General features: G+C 31.0%; 4 protein-coding genes across 4 annotated transcripts; all 4 read left to right on the top strand.

Annotated features, from left to right (window-relative positions):
• Positions 1 to 445: 445 nt before the first annotated feature.
• Positions 446 to 3,409, top strand: LOC127257559 (uncharacterized). Its single transcript, XM_051284029.1, has 2 exons — positions 446 to 795; positions 2,782 to 3,409. The coding sequence occupies exons 1-2, from the start codon at positions 643 to 645 to the stop codon at positions 3,145 to 3,147; spliced, it is 519 nt and encodes a 172-aa protein (XP_051139986.1). The 5' UTR covers positions 446 to 642; the 3' UTR covers positions 3,148 to 3,409.
• Positions 3,410 to 5,174: 1,765 nt separating this feature from the next.
• On the top strand, positions 5,175 to 7,725 carry LOC127257311 (uncharacterized protein At4g06744-like). Its single transcript, XM_051283687.1, has 2 exons — positions 5,175 to 5,714; positions 6,922 to 7,725. Exons 1-2 carry the CDS (start codon positions 5,251 to 5,253, stop codon positions 7,622 to 7,624), a joined length of 1,167 nt encoding a protein of 388 aa, XP_051139644.1. The 5' UTR covers positions 5,175 to 5,250; the 3' UTR covers positions 7,625 to 7,725.
• Positions 7,726 to 10,032: 2,307 nt separating this feature from the next.
• LOC127256865 (low-temperature-induced cysteine proteinase-like) lies at positions 10,033 to 16,259 on the top strand. The gene is made up of 4 exons (XM_051283086.1): positions 10,033 to 10,506; positions 14,449 to 14,834; positions 15,344 to 15,862; positions 15,998 to 16,259. Exons 1-4 carry the CDS (start codon positions 10,047 to 10,049, stop codon positions 16,091 to 16,093), a joined length of 1,461 nt encoding a protein of 486 aa, XP_051139043.1. The 5' UTR covers positions 10,033 to 10,046; the 3' UTR covers positions 16,094 to 16,259.
• Positions 16,260 to 17,850: 1,591 nt separating this feature from the next.
• Positions 17,851 to 22,077, top strand: LOC127256877 (protein DCL homolog, chloroplastic). The gene is made up of 3 exons (XM_051283099.1): positions 17,851 to 18,229; positions 20,385 to 20,499; positions 21,738 to 22,077. Exons 1-3 carry the CDS (start codon positions 17,913 to 17,915, stop codon positions 21,906 to 21,908), a joined length of 603 nt encoding a protein of 200 aa, XP_051139056.1. The 5' UTR covers positions 17,851 to 17,912; the 3' UTR covers positions 21,909 to 22,077.
• Positions 22,078 to 22,347: the final 270 nt, after the last annotated feature.

Raw genomic sequence — 22,347 nt, forward strand, 5'->3', positions numbered from 1 at the left:
TATATGTTACACAGAGAGAAGTATATTTATATACATTTAAAATGATCTATTTTCATAAATAATTTGTGATAATTATGTATAAATATAAAATTTTATTTATTTTCTATAAAATAATATTTATTTTAAATATAATAGTTTTTAAAACATTCAAAATATAACTAAAATATATTCTAATTTTTTAGTATTTTGTTTGAAATATATATTTTTTATGTATGAGATTTGAATAATCTTATCAATAATAAAAATAGTAAAATAAATCTTTTTTCTTATGAAAAAAAAAAAAAGAAAAGGGTAACGTTTGGATAAGAGAAGTAGTATGTTTAAAAGAAAAAAAACAAAAAAAAGAATTGTCTGAAGTAGCAAACAATTGTTAGACCGTTCCTGGGGGCTCTGCAATACTTTCTGCAGGCAATGAAAATAAATTCTCAGCCCTAAAATTGTCTGAATCCAATCCAATAATTGTACATATTCAACCGGCCCAATTTCCAATTGCGTTAAAGCGGAAAAAACTTTTGAAAATCTATCAAGAATAGTTCCAGAATTTGCTGGAATCGTCTATCTGGGTTCCATCATATACATACAATCGGAATCGGGGGCAGAAGTGGCAGGCAGGAGGGAAAAAGGGAAACTCCGTTGAATGCCATGAGCCGCGGAGACGACGAGATGATGGACGCGGAGGGTTCAGCTCCGCCGCAGACGGCGGGGTCGAGTTCTGGCCCTGACGACGTCAGGAGTTTGCTCGAGAAGGCACGCCGACTCATTGATCAAGGGAGGCCATCTCAGGCTCTCCAAGCGGTACCCTTCTCTCCCAATTTTCTCTAATTCACTTGTTCGTGACGGTTGATTTCGATAATTGGATGAGTTGTATGTGCGATCAGTTTTTTACTATTGCCCCCTTGCCTTGTCCCGAGCATCATCTTTGATTTGCCTCTGGATTATCTGCCCTATGGATTGAAAATCGTTTTTCGTTTCCTATTTTGGCATTTAGGAGTTTTTGAGGTTGAATTTTGCATATCTGGATTGTTTGGATTGGTTTAGAGATTTTTAGATTCTATTGACTAGAGGTGTGGAATTTTTTTGACTGGTTTTGGTACTTTAGGATCAATGGTTTCTTTTATTTTAGTGAAATCAGTGTGTGTTTTCGGTGTTTCCTCATGTGTAATAACTATCTGTAATCATTCACAGATGGATTAGATTAAGTTATGAGCTCTTCATTGGGAGTTTTTGTGCAATTTTATGATTTTTCTGATTCTGTGTATGTTTCCTTAAAGAATGTTAGATGAATGTGGCTTTGGCAATGCAAAGTTGATGATTTTTTTGGAGTTTTTAAGTTAACTAGCAATTCAAATTAAGCATTTTTTTATTGTGTTTCTAGTGTAACAAATAGCATTAATTGTTCGAGTATAGATAGTGTTCGGAACTGTGATTATGCCTGAAATTTTGGAGTTTTTAAGTGAACTTTGAGTTACACGTGGCTTCTGTGGTTATATTGTGTTTCTAGTGTAACAAATAGCATTAATTGTTCAAATACAGATAGTGTTCGGGACTGATTATGTCTAAATTTCCGGAGTTTTTAAGTTAACTAGCAATTCATATTACACGTGGCTTTGGTGGTTTTGTTGTGTTTCTAGTGTAACAAATAGCATTAATTGTTTGAGCATAGATAGTTTTTGGAATTGATCATGTCTGAAATTTCGGAGATTTTAAGTTAACTAGAAAGTCGAATTACATGTGGCTTCTGCGGTTGTATTGTGTTTCTAGTTTAGCAAATAGCTTTAATTGTTCGAGTATAGGTAGTTTCAGAATTAATTGTGTCTGAATTTTTTTTGGAGCTTTTAACTAGCAACTCGAATTACACGTGGCTTCTGTGGTTTTGTTGTGTTTCTAGTGTAGCAAATAGCTTTAATTGTTTGAGCATAGATGGTGTTCAGAATTAATTCATCTGAATTTTTTTGGAGCTTTTAACTAGCAATTCAAATTACATGTGGCTTCCGCGGTTTTATCGTGTTTCTAGTGTAACAAACAGCCTTAATTGTTGAGTATAGATAGTGTTCGGAATTGAATATGTCTGAATAATGGAATAATCTAATTTAATGTTTATCCTAGCAGTGTTTTAAAATTTAAATGGCGCCCTTTACAACTTTGTATCCTATGTTAATGTCTGCGGCCATTGCTTAATGTGTTTTATTTGCATTCTAGTGGATGTACCTTTCCCCAGAGCCATTTTGATTGTTTACGTGAGTGTCATACTTGTCAAACATGACGGATATATGTGATCTGCTTCATTTTGTAGATTTCCTGATTAAAAGAAAAAAGAGAGAAGAGGGTTTCCAATTGTGGTGTGAATTTTAAATCCAATTAGATATCCATGGAAGAACATTGGATTTACATTTAGAGACTACTGGTTTTAAGTTAAATATCAGGAAGCTCCAAAAAATTGAGGTAGTAATGGAATTATGCTGTGTATAGACATCCATGTTAACGACTTTGTTCTCTTGACATTTAATGCGGAAACAACTTCCTCTAGAAATTGGAATTTAAAAAATTGTATTGTGTTGTTGTCAGAAGTTAACGAAAATCAACTTGAATGGATACAAATGCGCCTTAATGACAGCTTTGTTCTTTTTTTTTTTTTTTCGAGTCAATGTTTGTCCCGTCAATTAGCAGCAGTTCTATAATAACTTGGCAGTTCACCTTTGCTGATTCAGAACTTTATTTTTATCCTGGCAAAAAATCTTGCAAGAATTCATCAAATTAATATTAACACTTTACTATCAAAAGGTGATTATGGCAATGCAAATGCAAGGCGGGGATGAATCCGTGGTGCGGCGTCTGAGTTCTGCCGGCGAGAATTACAGAATAAGAGCTCAAGAATGTGCGGCTGCGGACGAGTTAGCTTCATTATTTGCAGAATGCGCGATTGCAGAGGTGAATCCTCAGCAACCTGGATTTTTGCAGCAAAAGAAAGACCAAAACTTAGCCCTACCAGATCCTGATGGGAATTCGATCCTCGCGGAGACCGGGAGGACGCAGATCATGCTCGATGCATTCTCGGATGGGAGCAGCTTTATCTGTTTACGGTGTGGAGGTCTTGTCAGCAACCATCGTAGGGATGAACATGAAAAGTTCTGGTGTTGTAAAATTTGAAGCCTGTTTGCATAGCCTTCGAAGTGGCTGAAATATGGATCGAGGATCGCTCTGAATCGAACATCGGCGGGCGATTAGAATGAATGTTTGGCTACCAACAGCAGGCATAGAATGATTAAGAATAATACCGATGGTGATGGGAACTGAACCAATTTTTTGGCTTCTTACAGCCTTGCCATTGCCTTGCCTTGTTGTATAAACGATGTTGTGCTTGTTACAGAATTTCATTCCGCCGCCGTATTGATGGTGAAATTTTCTTCGACATACAGGTTTGTTGTCTAAATTGTTTGGTAATTTTTAGTGTATCGACTTATGATAAAGTTGAGGAATGATTTAAGGCTACGTATAATACAAGGTAAAGTTGACCTATAATACAACATAGGTGGTTCTTGGTATACGTTTGTATGTCCTATAATATAAGGTAAAGTTGACCTTATAATACAATATAGGTGGTTTTTAGTATACCTTTGTATGATCTATAATACAAACTAAATCCAACAAAATAAAGTAAAATTAAAAAACAATAGACTTTTGAATTTGATGAGTTGGCTTGAGATCATATGTGAATTCTAAACGCTATAATTGCTAAAAACAAAACTTCGAAATATAAACAAAAAATGAAAAAAAAAAAAAAAAAAACGTTTAAAGGAAACTATGATCTCCATTTTTTTTGGATTTTTTTTTCTTATGTCCTTATTTTACCTCATGTTTTCATTCTTATCCGGCTCATATGTGCTGATTCCGAACGGTTGGATTCGATTACCTGATTACGAGGTAACTGTTGACTGTTATCTCTGAGACTGTTATCCCTGAATCTCCAATAACCTAAATTGGTTACTTCAAAGGATGCGCTTCTCCAGCTTTTGGATACCCCAACCATCCAATCGGTGTTTTCTGGCTCCGCAATCATTCGGTCCGAAACGAACGATCTATTGACCCATCGCCCCTAAATGCTAGCCTTGCTGAATTGCACTACCAGACTTTTCTATACCTAATTGGACTCTTCTGGCCCATTTTGTTTTAATAGGCCAGTTGGGCGAAACCTTAGACACTATTTTCGTAACTCAACAAATATATATTTTTTTTTATAAAATATTATATTAAATCATCATTCAGAAAAAAGAAAAACCAAAAAAACAGAGCTCCAAAATAACATCAACTATGTGCCATGATTGGTTCAAATACATGTATTCTTAAGTGCACTTATAAATGGTTTCATTAGTTCTACCCCACCAGTCCACCACACAATCACAAACTCAAATTACACTAAACACACCACCCATTACAACCAAAACGAGTCATTTCCTAGTCGGGTGGTGTAGGGGTTCGTAGTCGGGTGGTGTAGGGGTGAACTCGTAATTCAAATATTATGGGTTAAAATAATTATTCTTTTTGCATCTAATTTACTACAAATAAATTATATATAAATTTAATGGACAAAAAAAAAACTAAATATAATATAATTATAAGAGATGAAAAGAGTATTTAAATAAAATTCAAAAAAATAAATAAAAAATAAATAAAATTCAAATTCAAATACAAATCAAACATACCTAAACTTTTATAATATATACAACTCTCATAAAAAAAGAATTGTCTTATTTTCATTTTCTTCTTTTATTTAGTAATAATAGTCCCCACTTTACAACAACATTATTCCTATTTTTTCACAATCTCCAACCTACTCTTTAAAATTTTTTAAAAAACAAAGGTAATATAATTATTACTTAAAGTTAGTTTTTAAATTCTTTAAAAAAACAAGGATAAATTAGTCTTTTATATTTTATTTTATACTCATATTCAATTAAATATTATTATTCATTAATTGTCGTGCCAACTCTTCCGGAAATATCTTTTATGAAGGGAGGGGTATTAATTTCAATAAACACTTCAATTATTATTCAAAATTAAAATATAAAATCAAACCGCATTAATAAACCCAAATCTTGAAATAATAAAATAGGAAGAAAAAAACTTTCATTATTAAGCCACCATCCTACCTACCACACTCCATCCATAGTGTGAAAGTATGTGACCATATTTTAAACTACAAAAGGACTTATTCTAGATTCCTCAACTCAATGCTATTACACCTCACAAACCATGACCAAGAAACAATGTCCTATTCTAACCACCACTCAAATTCTGATACTGGCCGCCGCCGCCGCCGCCGCCGCCGCCATATCTCGGCCACTAGCACCACCTCCGGCGAGCGACGACCTCGTTTTCGCCGATCAACGGCTGGCGATAGTTTATCCGGTAATCCAACGGTTCAAGGCTCTCATAACCTCCGATCCCTTCAACGTCACCGCCTCATGGATCGGCTCGGACATTTGCAACTACAAAGGATTCTACTGCGAAAGCCCTCCCGACAACGGATCAGCTCTCGCCCTCGCATCCATCGATTTCAATGGCTTCCGCCTCTCGGCCCCGACTCTAGATGAATTTCTTGATCAACTCCCGGACATCGCCCTATTCCACGCCAATTCCAACGATTTCTCCGGGACAATCTCCCCCGACATAGCCAACTTGCCGTACCTCTACGAACTCGACATCAGCAACAACAGGTATATATGTCGGGTATGAATTATATTTAAAACTTATGAATCGAGTAAAATTTGGACTAATCGAGTTTTTTTTATACAATCAAATACTTCATCTGTACCAATTTTGTCAAAATATTTTCTTAGCATACTAAAGAAAAATAATACTCCATTCGTCCCAACTAAATTGTCCATTTTAGTTTAGGTACAAAATTTTAGGTATTGTGTAATTAGTAAGTAATTAAAAAATATATTAATAAAATAATTATAGATTAAGATTAAAATAACTAAATAGTTTAATTTTAAAAAAAATTATAAATTAAAAATTTTAAAATATAATTAAAAGTATAATTATATTTTTACAAAAATAACAAATTTAGTGAAATAGACAAAAATTAAAAAAATAAATAAATTAAGTGGGACGAAAAGAGTATTATATTAGCAAGTAAATTTGTGTAATATTGAAAAGTCTAAAATACCATTAGATTTAATGAAGAGGAATAGTGAAATATGAAATAATAGTGGTAAAAGTAAAGCTAAATTAATAATTGAGTAAGATAATAAAGACTATAAATGATAATAAATTGTTATGTGAGAAAATCTTATTGAAAAGTATGAATATTTAAATGGGATGGAAAGAGTGAAGTTATGTCTAAAGTTGAAAATAATACAAATTTCAATAACATTAATTATTTATTGATAGTATGTCATATTTAATTCATATGTTAGTTTTAATGTCATAAATATATATATATATATATATCTTCTTTCATTGTCAATTCAAAATATCCTTTTATCATTTTTCTTTGTTTACTTCAAAGTATTTATTTTGTTTTTTTTAAAAAAATAATTATATATTAATATCAAAATATCTTTTAATTTTTATTTAAATTACAAATATACTATTATATATACAATTATTTTATACATAAAATCATAATAAAAATATCAAAATTTTTTACACATTTTCACTGATTAAATAAAATACTACTATTATTTTTTAATTTACTACGTGATGCCCCTTTAATCACGGACAGAGGGAGAGAGTATATATTTGATTTAATGTCATAAAAAAAATTAATGAACAAAAATATCAATTTATGAAATTAGTTTGTTTAGCTATGTTTTTAAATAATTTTATATTTTGAAAATAATTAAAATATAAAAAAATAAAAAAGATGTATTTAACATAATATTTATATGTTCAACTAAATCAATAATTCTCCGTCAGGCTGTCGGGTCCATTCCCGCCGGCGATTCTCGCCATGGACGGCCTATCCTTCCTCGACCTACGCTTCAACGCCTTCTCCGGCTCCGTTCCTCCCGAGCTCTTCACCCGAGCCTCCCTCGACGCACTCTTCCTCAACAACAACCATTTCACGGCGGCGCTGCCCGACTGCTCCGGCGCCAGCGCCGGCGACAATCACATAATATACCTCACACTAGCCAACAACAAATTCTCCGGCGACATCCCCGGCGCCGCCCTGTCGCGCAACCTGTCGGAACTTCTGCTCCTCAACAACATGTTCAGCGGATGTCTGCCTCACGACATCGGAAAACTCGAAAGCGCGGTGGTCATCGACGCCGGAAACAACCGGCTGACGGGGCACCTGCCGTACAGCCTGGGGTGCCTGCGGCGGCTGGAGATTTTGAATTTGGCGGGGAATCTTCTGTACGGACGTGTCCCGGAGAGGGTTTGCCGGCTGGAGAATCTTGCGAACCTGTCGCTGTCGGATAATTATCTGACGGGATTCGGACAGGCGTGCTGGCGGCTGATCAAGAACGGCGTTCTGGATTTGACGGGGAATTGTGTTCCCGGATTGCCGTTGCAGAGGCCGGTGGATGAGTGCGTGGAGTTCTTCACGGATTTTCCGTTACGGCGCCGTTGTTGGAATATTCCGGCGCACGCATCATTTCCATGTTGGTTTCTGTAATTATTTCTGCTGTTGTTTGTTTACTGTTGATTTTTATATGAAGAAATTAAAGTGATGTTTTTATGTTAGAAAAAAGTTGCTGTCGGCAATAATAAAAGTGCGTTGGGTTTTTTTTTTTTATTTTTTATATACTATATTATATTTTTTAATTTTACTTTTTTTATTGAATTATAAGAATTTGAATATGATATTTTTAGAATTGCATTTTATACTTCTTGCTTTGTGTTTCATTTATTTCCTCCTCAATTTCATTTTTTTAAATTTCTTTCTTCTTCACACTTTTTGAAAATACTTAAATAAATGAGTTCTCTAAATTATTTTTTTGTTTCAAAATAGACTTTTCGGACTTCTACATACTTTTTTATTATGTTTGAAATAAATAATCGAATTTGGTGAAAAATTAACTATTTATCTATAATTTTTCTCTCGAAAATATTATATCAAACACTTATTTTTTATTTTCTATATTATACTAAAAATTAATTTTATATTCAAAATATCACATCAATATATATTTATATCATATAATACAATTATTTCAAATCAAAATTTAATTCAAAATTCAAACCCCAAACAAACGCACATTACAAAATTCATGTTTCTTTCCAATCTTTGGCGTTCAAACTCAATTTGGCTTCTAAGATACTACTCCCTCCGTCCCACATAGTTTGTCCCTATTTTTTATTTTCGTCCGTCCCACATAACTTGTCTTTTCTATTGTTGGAAATATAATTATGCACTTTAATCGCATTTTAAATTTTATAATTTTCTTAATTTTAATTAAACTATTTACTTATCTTAATCTTAATCTATAATTATTTTTACTAAATAATAATTATTTTTACTAATATACTTCTTAATTACTTACTAATTATATTTTACCTAAATTCTTGTATCTATAATAATAATCCTGACTGAGGGAGTATTTTGAATTTGAAGGGAGTTTATGCATCTGTTTATTGTTATTGTTAATATATTCTATAGATTATATAATTATTAATTTCTTAATCTAATTTGATGACTACCCACAGTACGTTTACTGCAAATAGTATTGCAATATCATTTTTAATAATACATAGAGTTTCTCCCAAAATTAAATACTACTGTAATTGTTAATTGAAAAATCTCATTACCCATAAACAACAATATTTGATCCAACTGTGCAGTCACATCAAGTTGTATTTATTTGTCTTTCATAAGATGGTGTTTTCTAAAGACAAAATGGACACTTTGAGTTTGTTCTATTATGATCAGAAGTGTATAGAAATACACCATTCCTTTTTTTGTACCAACGGAATTAATTGCATGTAAATTCCATGCTTGCTACGGCTGCCTTACTCAGCTCGAGATGGTTGGAAGGGTGAAGTAGTGCGGTGGTTTTGAAAGTGTGTGTAGTGAGAGAAAAAGTATAACAATCCTCTCAACTTCAACTCTTCCCATCTCTATGTATTGAGTGAGTGATATACACTACTATCTCGCCAGAGAGTTTGTCGATCGGAGGGAAATCGGAGTTCCGATTAGGGGAACATTCAGAATCTGAGCAACCCAACTATTTGTTAGTTGTCAGTACGCGTTTGTGACAACGTATGTCTATGGAGGGATTTTCCTAGGTAATCAGCATTGTAGTTTGAGTTGAAGGACTTTTGGGTTTTCTGTTCTTAATCAGCACTGATTAGTGAACCTCTCATCGATTGGAACCCGAATGTAGGTTGATTATAACCGAACCGGATTACCAAATATCTTGTCATTTATTGTTTTGATCACTTTATTTATTTCGTTAACAAGATGCCGTTATAACTGTGATATAACTACGTTTTGAAAATTGACCATTGAATAAGTGTCTGAAAGTATTTTTGGTACATCACTTGTTCTCCCAATACTAATATTTAACAATCTAATTTTTATTAGCAAATAAGAATTCACAATAAATTAAAATATCCAAAAACACGTGCGAATTCTGCCTAGATTCTCATTCTAATTTTGGGATTGCCTTGATATGTGCACACGTCGTGGGCACTAAATATTATCATGATTAACATATAAAATTCTCTTTTTAATTCGATCCGTTATATATTTATTTTTTAAAAATATAATTATACATCTCAATCATATTTTAAAAATTTATTATTTATAATTTTTGTATAATTTATATAAATTTTTTTTTGTATAAATATCGTTATATTAGTATTATAAATACACTAATAGAAATATTTTTGTCATTTTTTTTTAATTTGTACTTTAATATAATAATTAATATTTAAACATCAACCGCAAAAATTAAATATGATCCTTTGAATCTGACGAAGGTAATATATAATATTTTTCACTAATAACAAAATTCTGATAAAAAAAAAAAAAAAAACAGTCTTGTTGTCTATATAAAAAACTATAGTGTGTTAGTATTTCTTGCAGCAGCTCAAATATGGCTACAACAATTACGTCATATTTCCTCTTCCTCGTCCTTCTCCTCTATCCGTTCACCTTAAGGGCGCTCCCGTCGGACATATCCATCGGGTCCGACTGCGACAACGCTGTAATAACTTTGGCCATGTTCGAGGCGTGGATGGCCGAGCACGGCAAAGTGTACAATTCCGCGGAGGAGAAGGACAAGAGCTTCCGGATTTTTAAAGATAATTTATGCTACATTGAAGAGCGCAATGCGATCCTCGCATTGGGCTACAGGCTCGGGGTTAATAGTTTTGCGGATTTGACATATGATGAGTACCGGAAAATTTATTTAGGCGGAGATAGTAATCGGAGATTGGATGATCGGAGGGTCTTGAATAATAAGGTTCCGGATGTCGGCCACGGCGAGCTGCCGGAATCTGTCGACTGGAGACGGACAGGCGCCGTCGCGCCGGTCAAGAATCAAGGAGCATGTGGTAAGATTTTTATAAGTTTCATTAATTTTTTACATTTCGTATCTACTCATTCAATAAAAACACATAGTCTGTTCCTCCACAAATCCCCAAAAAATTTTATATTTTTTGGGAATGAGGGAGTATAATTTATTTCACATACATATAAATATATTTTCTATTGCAATAATTATAAATTATTTTAATATATTATTCATTAAATTATAATTATAATTTTATAAATTTAAATTAATTAATTTTTATATATAATTGATTTTATTTGTAAACTGTAATTATGTTTTTATTATTATTATAATTTTCTATTAAGTTATAATTTTATTTTTTATAAATTTAATTAATTAATTTTTATATATAGTTATTTTTATTTGTAAACTATAATTATGTTTTATTATTATTTTATTTTTATATTAAAATTAAATAAAATAGAATAAATTTATTAAAAATTATAAATATAATAAATTAATAAATTAATTAATAATTAATATAATAAATATATAATATATTTTTTTTATTATTTTATATATTACATCATTTTTAATAAAAAAATATTCATATTTCTTAATAAAAATATATACTATTATTTTTTTCACATCTAAATTTAATAAAAAAAATATTTTATAATACATTCGTAATTTCAAATAACTAATACTCCCTCCGTCCCGCATTGGATATATGGGTCACTGTAGACAAGAGAATTTATGATAAGTATAATTAGTAGATAATTAAAAATGTATTAGTGAAAATAATTATAAATTAAGATTAAGATAACTAATTACTTTAATTAAAAATTTTAAAAAAAATTAAATTAAAACGTTTAAAATAAGATTAAAGTGTGTAATCATTTTCCAAAAAAGGAAAGTGACATGGGATGTGGAACGGACAAAAACGACAATGTGGACATGGTATGTAGGACGAGGGGAGTAACAAAAATTTTAAAATTTTTAAAACTAAAAAGACACAATTAATAAAATTTAAAAGTTAAAATATAAATGTCTTCAACTGTCATTTTACATATAAACATCTAATATCAAACAATTTTTTACCAAACACTTTAATCCAAACAACTAATTGAATTAGCTAGTCAAACAAGGTAATTGAATCAACTAAACGCTAACAGCTAATTGAATCAGCTAACAGCTGATTGCCACACACCCTTAAAATTTAATTTATAATTTTTTAAATTTTAATTATATTAATAAGTTATTAATTTTAATTTATAATTATTTTTATTATATGATAATTATTTTTACTAATACTTTTTTAATTATATACTAATTATATTCCTCCTAAATTTCCGTGTCTACAGTAAAACAGACAAAATATCCGGAACAAATGGAGTATTATTTATACAATTTTCTATACATCACCAAAAAAATACTCCATCCGTCCAATTTGTCCACTATTTCCATATCCGTGCGTCTCATATCAATTGTTTATTTCTTTTTATTTTATGTAAATATAATTATACAATTAATCACATTTTAAAATTTATAATTTGTATTTTTTTATTTTAATTAAACTATTTAGTCATCTTAATCTTAATCTCAATATATAATTATTTTTATTATATCATAATTATTTTTACTATTATATTTTTTTAATTATTTACTAATTAAATAATACTTAAAACTCTTTGTCCCAACTAAAACGGACAAATTAACTGGGATGAAAAAAAAAATATATTTTTATACAATTTCACTAAACAAACACAATACTTTAGAGGAAACGTATTGGAACGTTGATTAGCATATATGTTAGTAATACATGCTTACAATTTATATAATATATATATATATATGTAAATATAAATTGTTAGCATATGTTGTCTCCATGATTTTAAAGGTGTGTTCGTTTGAATGTTTAAATTTTTTTGTTGAAATTTAAATAGTAAATTTTTAAAATTAGAACAATTGTTTCTATAACGTAATATAATGATGATGTGATATTTTTAATATAAAATTATTTTTTATTATAATATAAAAAATAAAAAAATAATATTTAATTTGATATTTTTAGAATTTCTTTTTTTAGTGAATAATAAAATTTTGGAAAAACTTGATAAAAGAATACACACTACGGATGCGTTTGACAATTAGTTGATAGCTTTTAGTTGTTAGCTGATTCAATTAGCTGGTTTGACTAGCTGATTCAATTACCGGTTTGTATTAAAGTGTTTGGTAAAACAACTGTTTAACATTAATTGTTTATACATAAAATAACTATTAAGGACATTGATACGATATTTTTTAATATATTTATTATGAGAATTTTTGTTATTAATTATTAAAAATTATAAAAATATTATAAAATATTTATTTTTATTTTATTATTTAGATATGAGAAAATTATTTTTACTAAAAAAATAATATTTTTTATTGAAATTATGTGAAATATAAAATAATAAATCTTTCGTATATATATTTTTATTATATTAATTATTATTTTAATATATATAAATAAATTAATAATCTTTGTTTTTTCGATTTGATTTAGTTTTTAAAAATTTATATATTTTACAAATAAAATAATTTATATCTAATAATTAATAATAGTAATTATTTTAAATTTATAAAAATAAAAATACAATTTAATAAATTAAATATATTAAAAATAATTAATAAATACTGCTATAAAAATATATTTATATGTAAAAAATAAATAATTAGATTTTTTTAAGGGTAAATAAGGAATAATCAAAATTAAAATGAAAAACTCTTAAAAAAGTTGTGTAGACAAGCTTTTTAAAAATTAGCTTTTTGTAAGTTCTTCAAAATACTGTTTCCCAAACACCCCCTACATGTATTGTGTTAATATATTTTATAATAAAATTTATTATAATATATATTATATGAATTACTGTAAATTCATATGTTGAAATAATAAGGGTGTGTTTGTTTGAGGGATTTGTTTGGATTTTCACTATTCATCCTATTTTTTTTCCCCAAAAAATATTAAATCAAACACATATTTTTTATTTTTTATATTATACTAAAAATCAATTTTACATTCAAAACATCACATCAACACCTATTTATATCACATCATACAACTATTCAAATTCAAAATTTTTACTATTCAAATCCCAACTCAAAATCCAAACCTCCAAACAAGCACAGACTAACACACTCCAAGGGTATGTTTATATATATTCTTCTTCAATTTTATCATTTCGACTATATATTTTTAAATTAAATATCGCAATTTAAGAAGATAATAATAGTAGAATATAATATCATTATAGGCATAAATATGCATGGCTGCCCATAAACCTGTCATAGTTTGCCAGATTTATGGGTAATTGGGTAAATCAATTATTGGACCCAATTGGCCAATTTAATGTCTATATTAATCAATTCAGATTTATTACATTATTTCCATTTAAATTAATTAAAAATGAACTTTTGAGTTCAGAGAAATATTCCATGCAATTAATTCCATAATGAACTTTTTTTTCTTTTTTTTTTTTAAATTTAAATAATAATTTGATTCTAATATTTGATGAGAACAATATATTTTTATAAAAAATTATAAAAATTAAATTAATTTATCATGCATTCTTATTTAATTTTATCAACTAACAAATAAAAATTAAATAATAATATGTAGTAAACATAATACTCAGGAGCTAGTCAATTGTCCTAAAACATACTTCCCCGGTTCCACTCTAAAGATTTTTTTCGGAGTTTTGTAATAAATTTAAGAAATAATAGTATTTTATTAAAATCTGCAAAAGATTTTAACACATTTATCATTTGATTGTATCTATAAATTAATTGTATAAATAATGATATATTTGTAATTAATATATAATTACTTTTATTAAAATAAAAAATACTTTGGATTGAGATATATAAAAATAATAAAAATGATACTTTCAATTAAGACATATATAGTATATATAATCATAATTTATCATGTTATTAACAATTTGTTCGGTCACTAAAGGGAGTGGTTGGGCCTTTTCGGCAATATCTTCTACGGAAAGTGCGAACCAGATCCTCACGGGGAACATGGTTCGACTTTCCGAGCAACAGTTGCTAGACTGCGACGTCGCCGGCTTAAATCACGGCTGCGAAGGGGGCCGAGCCAGCCAAGCCTTCGACTTTATCGTTCAAAATGGGGGTGTCGTTGCCGAGGAAGATTATGGATATCTAGCCACAAGGGGACAATGTCGACTAACCACGAAACCCGACGCCCTCCGTGTAGTAAGTTTGGACTCGTACCATGATGTCCCGGCATTTAATGAGTCGGAACTGGCCCGAGCAGTCGCCCGTCAGCCGGTGAGCGTAGTAGTCTCATTTGGCTCAAGGGACTTCCAATTTTATAAATCGGTAAGTCTCAATTACGCGCTTCTATATTCCAATTTTTGCTTGAACGATTCTTTTAGAGCACGTGGGAGTGATTCTTGTTGAAACTTATTATAAATTACATCCTAAGTTTATGATATGTTGTGTTAAAATAATTGAGATAAAAAATAAAAATTAGTAAATTTAACTTGATTTCGTTAGCGCTGTTGGATTCAAATCTACACATGAATGAAAGGTTTTGTATTCTTCAAGCCTATGATGCAATCCCTTCCGAAAAAACCACTAGAGTTTCTAGTGCTACTCTATATCAAAAGTAATAGTTGTTAGATTTAGGTCTGAGATTACAACCCTAATATATATCATTTATTACTAATTGGTTTCATCAGTAAATTACCGAATTTTTGCACATAGGAGCGAGCACTTACTAAATATATTTAAACTTAATATATTTATAGATTACTTAATAGTATAAGTTTAATTTGAATTTTTAATCCAACAATTCTTACCACTAATTAACATTTGTGTAAGTTTAGGGCATATTCAACGGGGATTGCGGCGAGGATCTAGGACACGATGTTAATGCCGTCGGGTATGGTAGCGAAGACAACTCCGACTATTGGATTGTCCGAAACTCGTTTGGATTGGATTGGGGTGAGGATGGCTACATTAGGCTCAAGCGCAATGTCGAAAAGTCAGAAGGCCAATGTGGGATCGCGAAAACGGCATTTTACCCAAATGTTAATTTATTAGCGCCATTTTCTTCACCATCGCCATTGCCATCGCCATCACTGTCGCCAGAACCATTGCCGGTCCCTCCGCCATCTTCACCACCACCACCGCCACCGCCGCCTATTTTGCCGCCGCCACCACCACGACCATCCGGTTGCAATTGCCCCGCCGGAACCACGTGCTGTTGTGGCTACAAAGTTATCGGATTTTGCATGAGCTGGAATTGCTGCCCGTCGGAAGGCGCCGTATGCTGCGCCGATCGCGTCACTTGCTGCCCACCGGATTTTCCGGTGTGCAATGTCCGCGATCACACTTGCTCCATCGTAAGTACTCTTCTTACATCGTATTTTTTCTTTATTCTTTTTTTTTTTCTTATATTACGTTAATTATTCAAAGTAAACACACCTTAATGTGAATCCGATTGTTTGTAACATATGTTGTTGTTCGTAAAATTGTAGAGCCACAAGAGTCGGCTCGGTGTGAAGCCGATGAAACGCATCCCGGCCGGAATATTCGCCGCCCAAGAAGAGGGTGAAGTTTTAGCGGTAGCTTGAAGCCATCCCTAGTTTGCTACACTTGCCATTTCCTTTCTATCGAATAAAAATGTTGTAGTGATTATGTAATAAAGTCGAAGCTATGAATCATCTTTGTTTGGATGTTTATCTTTCGTTGAAGTTTCTTATAATTGAATGAAACGAAGGCTTCGTTATTTGGAAGGTCGATTTCAGTCTTCTACTTTTAACTTATCAAAAGATTATTTATAAAATATGTGTATATATATTTTCATTAAATACTGTCTCATAAATATAGTCTTAATTAGGTCGGACACGAGATTTATGAAATATTGATATTATATTGATAGTTGGTAAAAAGTATAGATAAATAATGACAATTGTGTAATAAAAATGAAAAAGTAGGAATAATTTTACGGTGATATGATTATTTATGGAAATAATACTATTGTTTTGAATAAAAAAAATAATAAACAAAACTATTGTATTGAAACGGAGTGAGAATTATCCAAACCACTGCAGAATACAACAAATTGAAATAGACCCAAAAAGAACTAAGCTTAGAAAAAGAATACTGCCCCAAGTTAATAGTACATGCCAAGTTTGAATTGTTTTATGTACTTATGGTGTGTTTGTTTGACAAATTTCTTTCAATTTTTATTATTTATCATTTTTTTTTAAAGTCAAATCAAATATATATTTTTTATTTTTATTTTTTTTATATTATACTAAAAATAAATTTTATATCCAAAATATACTATCAATATTGATATTGATAAACTTTAAATCTAATTTGCTATTTCACTGAGATTTTATGGGATTTCGTTGCCCAGTCAGAGAGTCGGGGTCAAGGGTGTGAAGCCCCCCTTGCTTGGCCAGAGTGGCCCCTGGCCGACAGTATGCAATATTGGGTTTTGGAGTTGGTATTGAGAGAGTCCGTCTGATATATAAAGAGACTTAAGGGTACAAAAACCTTGCCGTCATGAATAAATTTATTTTCCATCTCTACTTGTGAATGTAGCCAACAAGTTGATGCTAAACGACGTAAATGTGTATTGTTTTTATATTTTCTATTTGTCATTCGATCATTAACTCTAATATGTTAGAATACAATATTTATTTATATCACATCGTACCACTAGAATTTTTATTATTTAAATTTTAATTCAAAATTCAATTTTCGAACAAATACAGTTCATCAATAGGAGTATATATTATATTTTTTTATAATATTTATAAAAATAGTGTAAAACAAGAAAACATATTGACAAATGACATATTGAGGGAGGGAACAAACCAAAAATTTTATGTATTTATGATTCGTAATTTATATACTCCCTCTGTCCCATAATAAAGTATTCATTTTTCCATTTTAGTCCGTTCATGACAAAGAATCAATTGTTTTTTTTTTTTTTTTTTTTTTTTTTATAACTGTACTATCTACCTAACGTTACAAATACCCTTACAACTTACAATATATTACACAAATGCCATTACCTTTATATCACACATATTAATAAGGTTATTTTAGTTCGTTTCTACTTTATTTTTACTATATCCCAATATAATATTAATATTTCTAAAACTATATGCAAATGGATATTTAGTTCCGATACGAGAGGAGTATTAATTAGTATTCTTCTTTAATATAAATTGTTATATGCCTTGTTATTTTTAATTTTGAACTTATTTAAACGAGAATTAATGTAAAATTTATAAAATAATAATAGTTTATTTTGATTTTTATTATTCAAAACTATTTTGTCAAATAAACCATCAGACATTCATTAGTAGCTTTCATTGAATAGGTTTTGATGGTTAAGGCCGAGCCGCTAAACACACGGCCGCAAATTTTCACTCCATGGCCGCTCCACCGCTCCTCAGAGCTCTGCCTCTCCTCCGCCGCCGCCTCTTCTACCACCACAATTATTTACGTCTCACAAATGCCTCGGTAGTTCGTAGATCCTTTTGCGGCGCGGCCGCCGATTCAACTGCGGATGACCAGAAAACTCCATCTCCTGCTCAGAGTACATCCACAAAAACAAACGAAGACACGCCTTATTTTCGGAGATGGGAGGACAATCCAGATTTTCGGAAATGGAAGGACAAAGAAGCTGAGATACTTGAAGATATTGACCCGATTATTTGCCTTACGAAGGAAATTCTTCATTCTGATAGGTGCCCCCAATTCCATCCACTCTCTGCTTTTTAAATTTGCTATTACTGTTTGTTGCATTTCTTGCTTGATTTTGAGCTTCGTTTTTATAGTTGATCCGATGCGAAATTTAGGCGGTGCTCAACATGTTTACTGAATTTTTTGTTAGCCAGCAATTCCTACATGGATGAACGGCGAAAGCTTTTCCCTTTAGTTTTTAACGTGTAATTTGTTACTGTTATGCTTATATAAACGAATGCCATTTTTGCTAGTGAGAAGTAGGTTATGAGATATTGATACAATATAAGAGCGTGTTGAGAATTGGAGAGATTCAAAACATGAAATGTGAGGAAGAAAACATGAATACAATGATCACTTTTATCTCCAACACAAATGTCCTGTTTTAGTTTTTGTATGCTTCAATTTTTTATTAGCTTTATTTATGCTTTATATTTGAAAAGCAACAAATTTTCTTTCTTACACCATAACCACCTGCTGTCTGGATCAAGGATTTCTTTGATACCTAGATTCAGTGGCATAACCAGCTCCCGAATTCTGAGGGGCTGATCGCCAATTTACTACTACCTATCCGACACCGTCTCCTTCGATTCTCTTTGATACAATAGCATCCGGTGAAAATAAGAAAATAGAAGTAGAATAGGATGATAAATTTATAATTAGTTGACAATTGAACATAATGATATAAAAAAGAACATATATTTTTTAAATTAAAAATAAATAAGTAAATAGGGCCGCCAGGGACCATCTTGAATAAGTGTGAATTTAGTTGATACACAGCAAAGGTATAGGATAAGGGGACTTGAAGTTCTTCATGGACCTTTAGTTGATGCATATCACATGGTTGGTATGTTAGGCTGATCAGAGACTTGACCTTTTGGGATCTAGAACATGCAGCTGGCCTGGTATATATTGTCATGTGTATGTTTGTGATCGTGGAGCTAGGAGAGAATGATTAATTTTTTTTATTCACTCCACTTTCTTGTAAGTTGTATCTACTATCTACAAGCTCATGCATGCATATATATAGGTTAAATATACTTAGGAGTTAAGCATGCAAGCTCCCCTATTCATAGCTAAAAATTAACCACAAATTATACCAATGCTTTGATGACATTTTCTAGACACTAATGGCAACCGTATAATGTATATGTATCTATATACATGTATAACACTCTTCTTTGGAATCTAAACCTTAAGCAAAAACTGTGTGAATATTATTTCTAGGAAAGTATAAAAGTACATCGTTTCTAAGTTAATTTGCTACCTCTGTTTTGGACTTCGTGGTAGATTTTGTAGCTGGCTCATTCTTATGTCATCTATCAATTTGTTGAATGATGTAGTTGGTAAATGCTTGATTAATAAGCTTGCAAGATTGTTTAGTCGATTCCGTTGGGCGTTGATTCAACAATTCTTTTGAAGGCTATAGGTTAAAAAGAAGTTTCCTGAAATATATCTTATTCTATCTCATTTGAATATCATTTTTTCAATTGAATTGTGCAAGCAGCATTGTATTTGTATAAGATTTTTGGAGGATTTTCAATTTTATAAATTAATCCTTGACTTTTTTTAGATATGATGAGTCATCAATTTCAGCCAATCACATTCTCAAATCTCAACTGGCTTCATAAATTTCTACATTCATGATTGGATGATAAGAAAATACTGTCCCGTTATATGTAAATATATATCTGGTTTATTAATGAAGTTTTCTACTTAGATTTGCCATATGTAATTCTGCAGAAGTGAGTGGCCCCTGACCTTCCTATTTCTGCAGTATCCTTTATAATGACCCTCATCTAATGCTCCTGTTCAATGATTTCACAGAGAATTCAATAGTTCAAAGTTATAAATGTAATGACTAGATTATTCCTGGTTAAAGGCGATCAATTCAGAGTACAGATGGGTTAAATCAGAAGTTCGTTAAAATAGAACAATTACTTAGATTGAACTGTCTCCTAAATAATTAACCATTTTTTTTCCTTGTTACTTCTCCATCCTTAAAATAACAGGAAAATTTTGTCTTGTTTACGTACATGTTCTTTGAACTTTGATCTAATAATGATTCAACGATGTTGAAAAAAAACTCCAATTGGAAGTTTTCCTGTGTTCTAAATGGATGGCTTCTGGCTCCCCATCTTATTATTTGCATTCTTCCAGATACAAGAATGGAGAACGTCTTACCCCTGATGATGAGAAAGTTGTGGTGGATCAGCTTCTTGCATATCACCCTCATTCTGAAGATAAGATTGGATGCGGACTAGATTCAATTATGGTCAGTTTAATTTCTCTAATGTCTTAAATCTGCTATTAATTAGTAAATACTGTAACAAATAAGCCTCGTGCATTTTTTATTAATCTTACATTTGTTTTTCATGTTGCTTGCATCAATATGTACCTTTCTACTGGTTTCATTTTCATAAAATCGATGTCAATCCCTTTTCAGTTTTGGATGTGGAGTTATAGGCATATATTTTAGGTGATATCAGATTTGGTTACATTTCACTACTTTTGCATTGACGTTTCCACATGAAGTTGCCCACTCAAAAGGCATCATTGTTGCTTCTTAATGGAAAGTGACACTATTGATTAGAAGAATCTAGTGATAATATCTTTTTGGCATGATTTTAATCCAAGACAGTCCTGTGAGTTACATTCTCAATGCGAACACTTTCATATTTAAAAAAACAGCTATTCAGTTCGATGTTAGCCACTATGGTGCAATTTAGAGTCTGAACTCTTGTTTGATTTTGTCACACATAGCTTGTTGTCCATTTTTCCACAACAAAGCTGATAATTATACGTTGAAACAAACTTGCAGTACACATACACAAATATAAAGTATTTGTACTTTATGTAGTTCATTTAAGCACTGATCAAGTGTGAACTTATTACATAATTCCAGCTGCTTCATGTATTTCATTAATCCACCACCAAGAGTAGATCCTTATTTGTTGGATTTTATAAATAAGGATAACAAATTTGAGAATTAATATAGAGAAACTTGGATAATTGAATTGGATAGTGTTATAAACACTTTCCAAAGATTATAGTTCGCCCTACTGTCGGATTACTGAGAACCTTTGGGATAATCTACACTAAATATTCAAACATTTTGACAGAAAAGAGCAGTCAAAACTTGAGTATTTGTCGCTTGTTATGTTCTGCAGCAAACCAAGGGCAAATATTTTTTATAGAGAAGTTGGTGAAAAGGGTACAACCTTTCGTGCATGGTTGTACCAATTGGTGAAAATACATTTCCATTCAGAAGTATATATTTTCATGGGTGAGTCCCCCACCCCCTTAATCTGTGCCAAATAGCGTGTTTGATTTCATTAAGACTCGTTAGCTATGACACCCAATATTTTCGGTCCTTGATTAAATTTCAATTACGCTAAAATCAACATTATTCTTCACTATGGTGTGGATTAAATACTTTTGACACTTATTTTAGATGCTTTGGAATTTATAATACTCAATTATCCCAATGTAATGTAATTTGCTTTTTTGAAGGTGGACAGGCATCCTCAATTCAGCAAATCAAGGTGCCTTTTTGTCGTAAGAACAGATGGGGGATGGATAGACTTTTCTTACCAGAAGTGTCTTCGGGCCTACATCCGAGCTAAGTATCCTTCTCATGCTGAAAGATTTATAAAAGAACATTTTAAGCGAGGCAGTAGTTGAATTGATATCATACATGAGCCTCATGAGACGCCTATCGTTGATTTGGGCTAATCTAATATGAAATTTAAGTCGAAAGTAAGTCGAGTAACAAATTTTGTCGTGCCTGTGGCCTGTGGGTGGATAGATTTCATGTTTGCCAATGGAATATATAGAAGTGTACGCAGTATTAGATTTAAATTTTTGTTTAAATAGTATTTTTTAATGATATTTTAGCTCAAATACATTATACGCTATGTCAATATACATATTTGTAAAACTTTTGATATTATTTATTAACTTTTTTTTTTAATATCATATCATATGTCTATTTTTATCTCATAAAATATAATATTATATACATATTTAACTTTTTACTATTCTACAAAATTTTTCTAAAAATTCAAAAATTTCTAATAAACGTGAGAAAGTACTGTAACTCTTTTATCCTACTCCAAGGAAT

The sequence above is a fragment of the Andrographis paniculata genome, unplaced genomic scaffold (assembly GCF_009805555.1).
Source record: "Andrographis paniculata isolate CXL003 unplaced genomic scaffold, ASM980555v1 Contig57END, whole genome shotgun sequence".
In the NCBI taxonomy this organism is placed as follows: domain Eukaryota; kingdom Viridiplantae; phylum Streptophyta; class Magnoliopsida; order Lamiales; family Acanthaceae; genus Andrographis; species Andrographis paniculata.

Coding starts and splice junctions, on each gene's coding strand:
- LOC127257559 (XM_051284029.1), top strand. CDS start 643: ATGAGCCGCGGAGACGACGAGATGATGGACGCGGAGGGTTCAGCTCCG. Junction 796..2,781: donor CATCTCAGGCTCTCCAAGCG/GTACCCTTCTCT, acceptor TACTATCAAAAG/GTGATTATGGCAATGCAAAT.
- LOC127257311 (XM_051283687.1), top strand. CDS start 5,251: ATGACCAAGAAACAATGTCCTATTCTAACCACCACTCAAATTCTGATA. Junction 5,715..6,921: donor CTCGACATCAGCAACAACAG/GTATATATGTCG, acceptor ATTCTCCGTCAG/GCTGTCGGGTCCATTCCCGC.
- LOC127256865 (XM_051283086.1), top strand. CDS start 10,047: ATGGCTACAACAATTACGTCATATTTCCTCTTCCTCGTCCTTCTCCTC. Junction 14,835..15,343: donor ACTTCCAATTTTATAAATCG/GTAAGTCTCAAT, acceptor GTGTAAGTTTAG/GGCATATTCAACGGGGATTG. Junction 15,863..15,997: donor GCGATCACACTTGCTCCATC/GTAAGTACTCTT, acceptor GTAAAATTGTAG/AGCCACAAGAGTCGGCTCGG.
- LOC127256877 (XM_051283099.1), top strand. CDS start 17,913: ATGGCCGCTCCACCGCTCCTCAGAGCTCTGCCTCTCCTCCGCCGCCGC. Junction 18,230..20,384: donor GAAATTCTTCATTCTGATAG/GTGCCCCCAATT, acceptor GCATTCTTCCAG/ATACAAGAATGGAGAACGTC. Junction 20,500..21,737: donor GCGGACTAGATTCAATTATG/GTCAGTTTAATT, acceptor GCTTTTTTGAAG/GTGGACAGGCATCCTCAATT.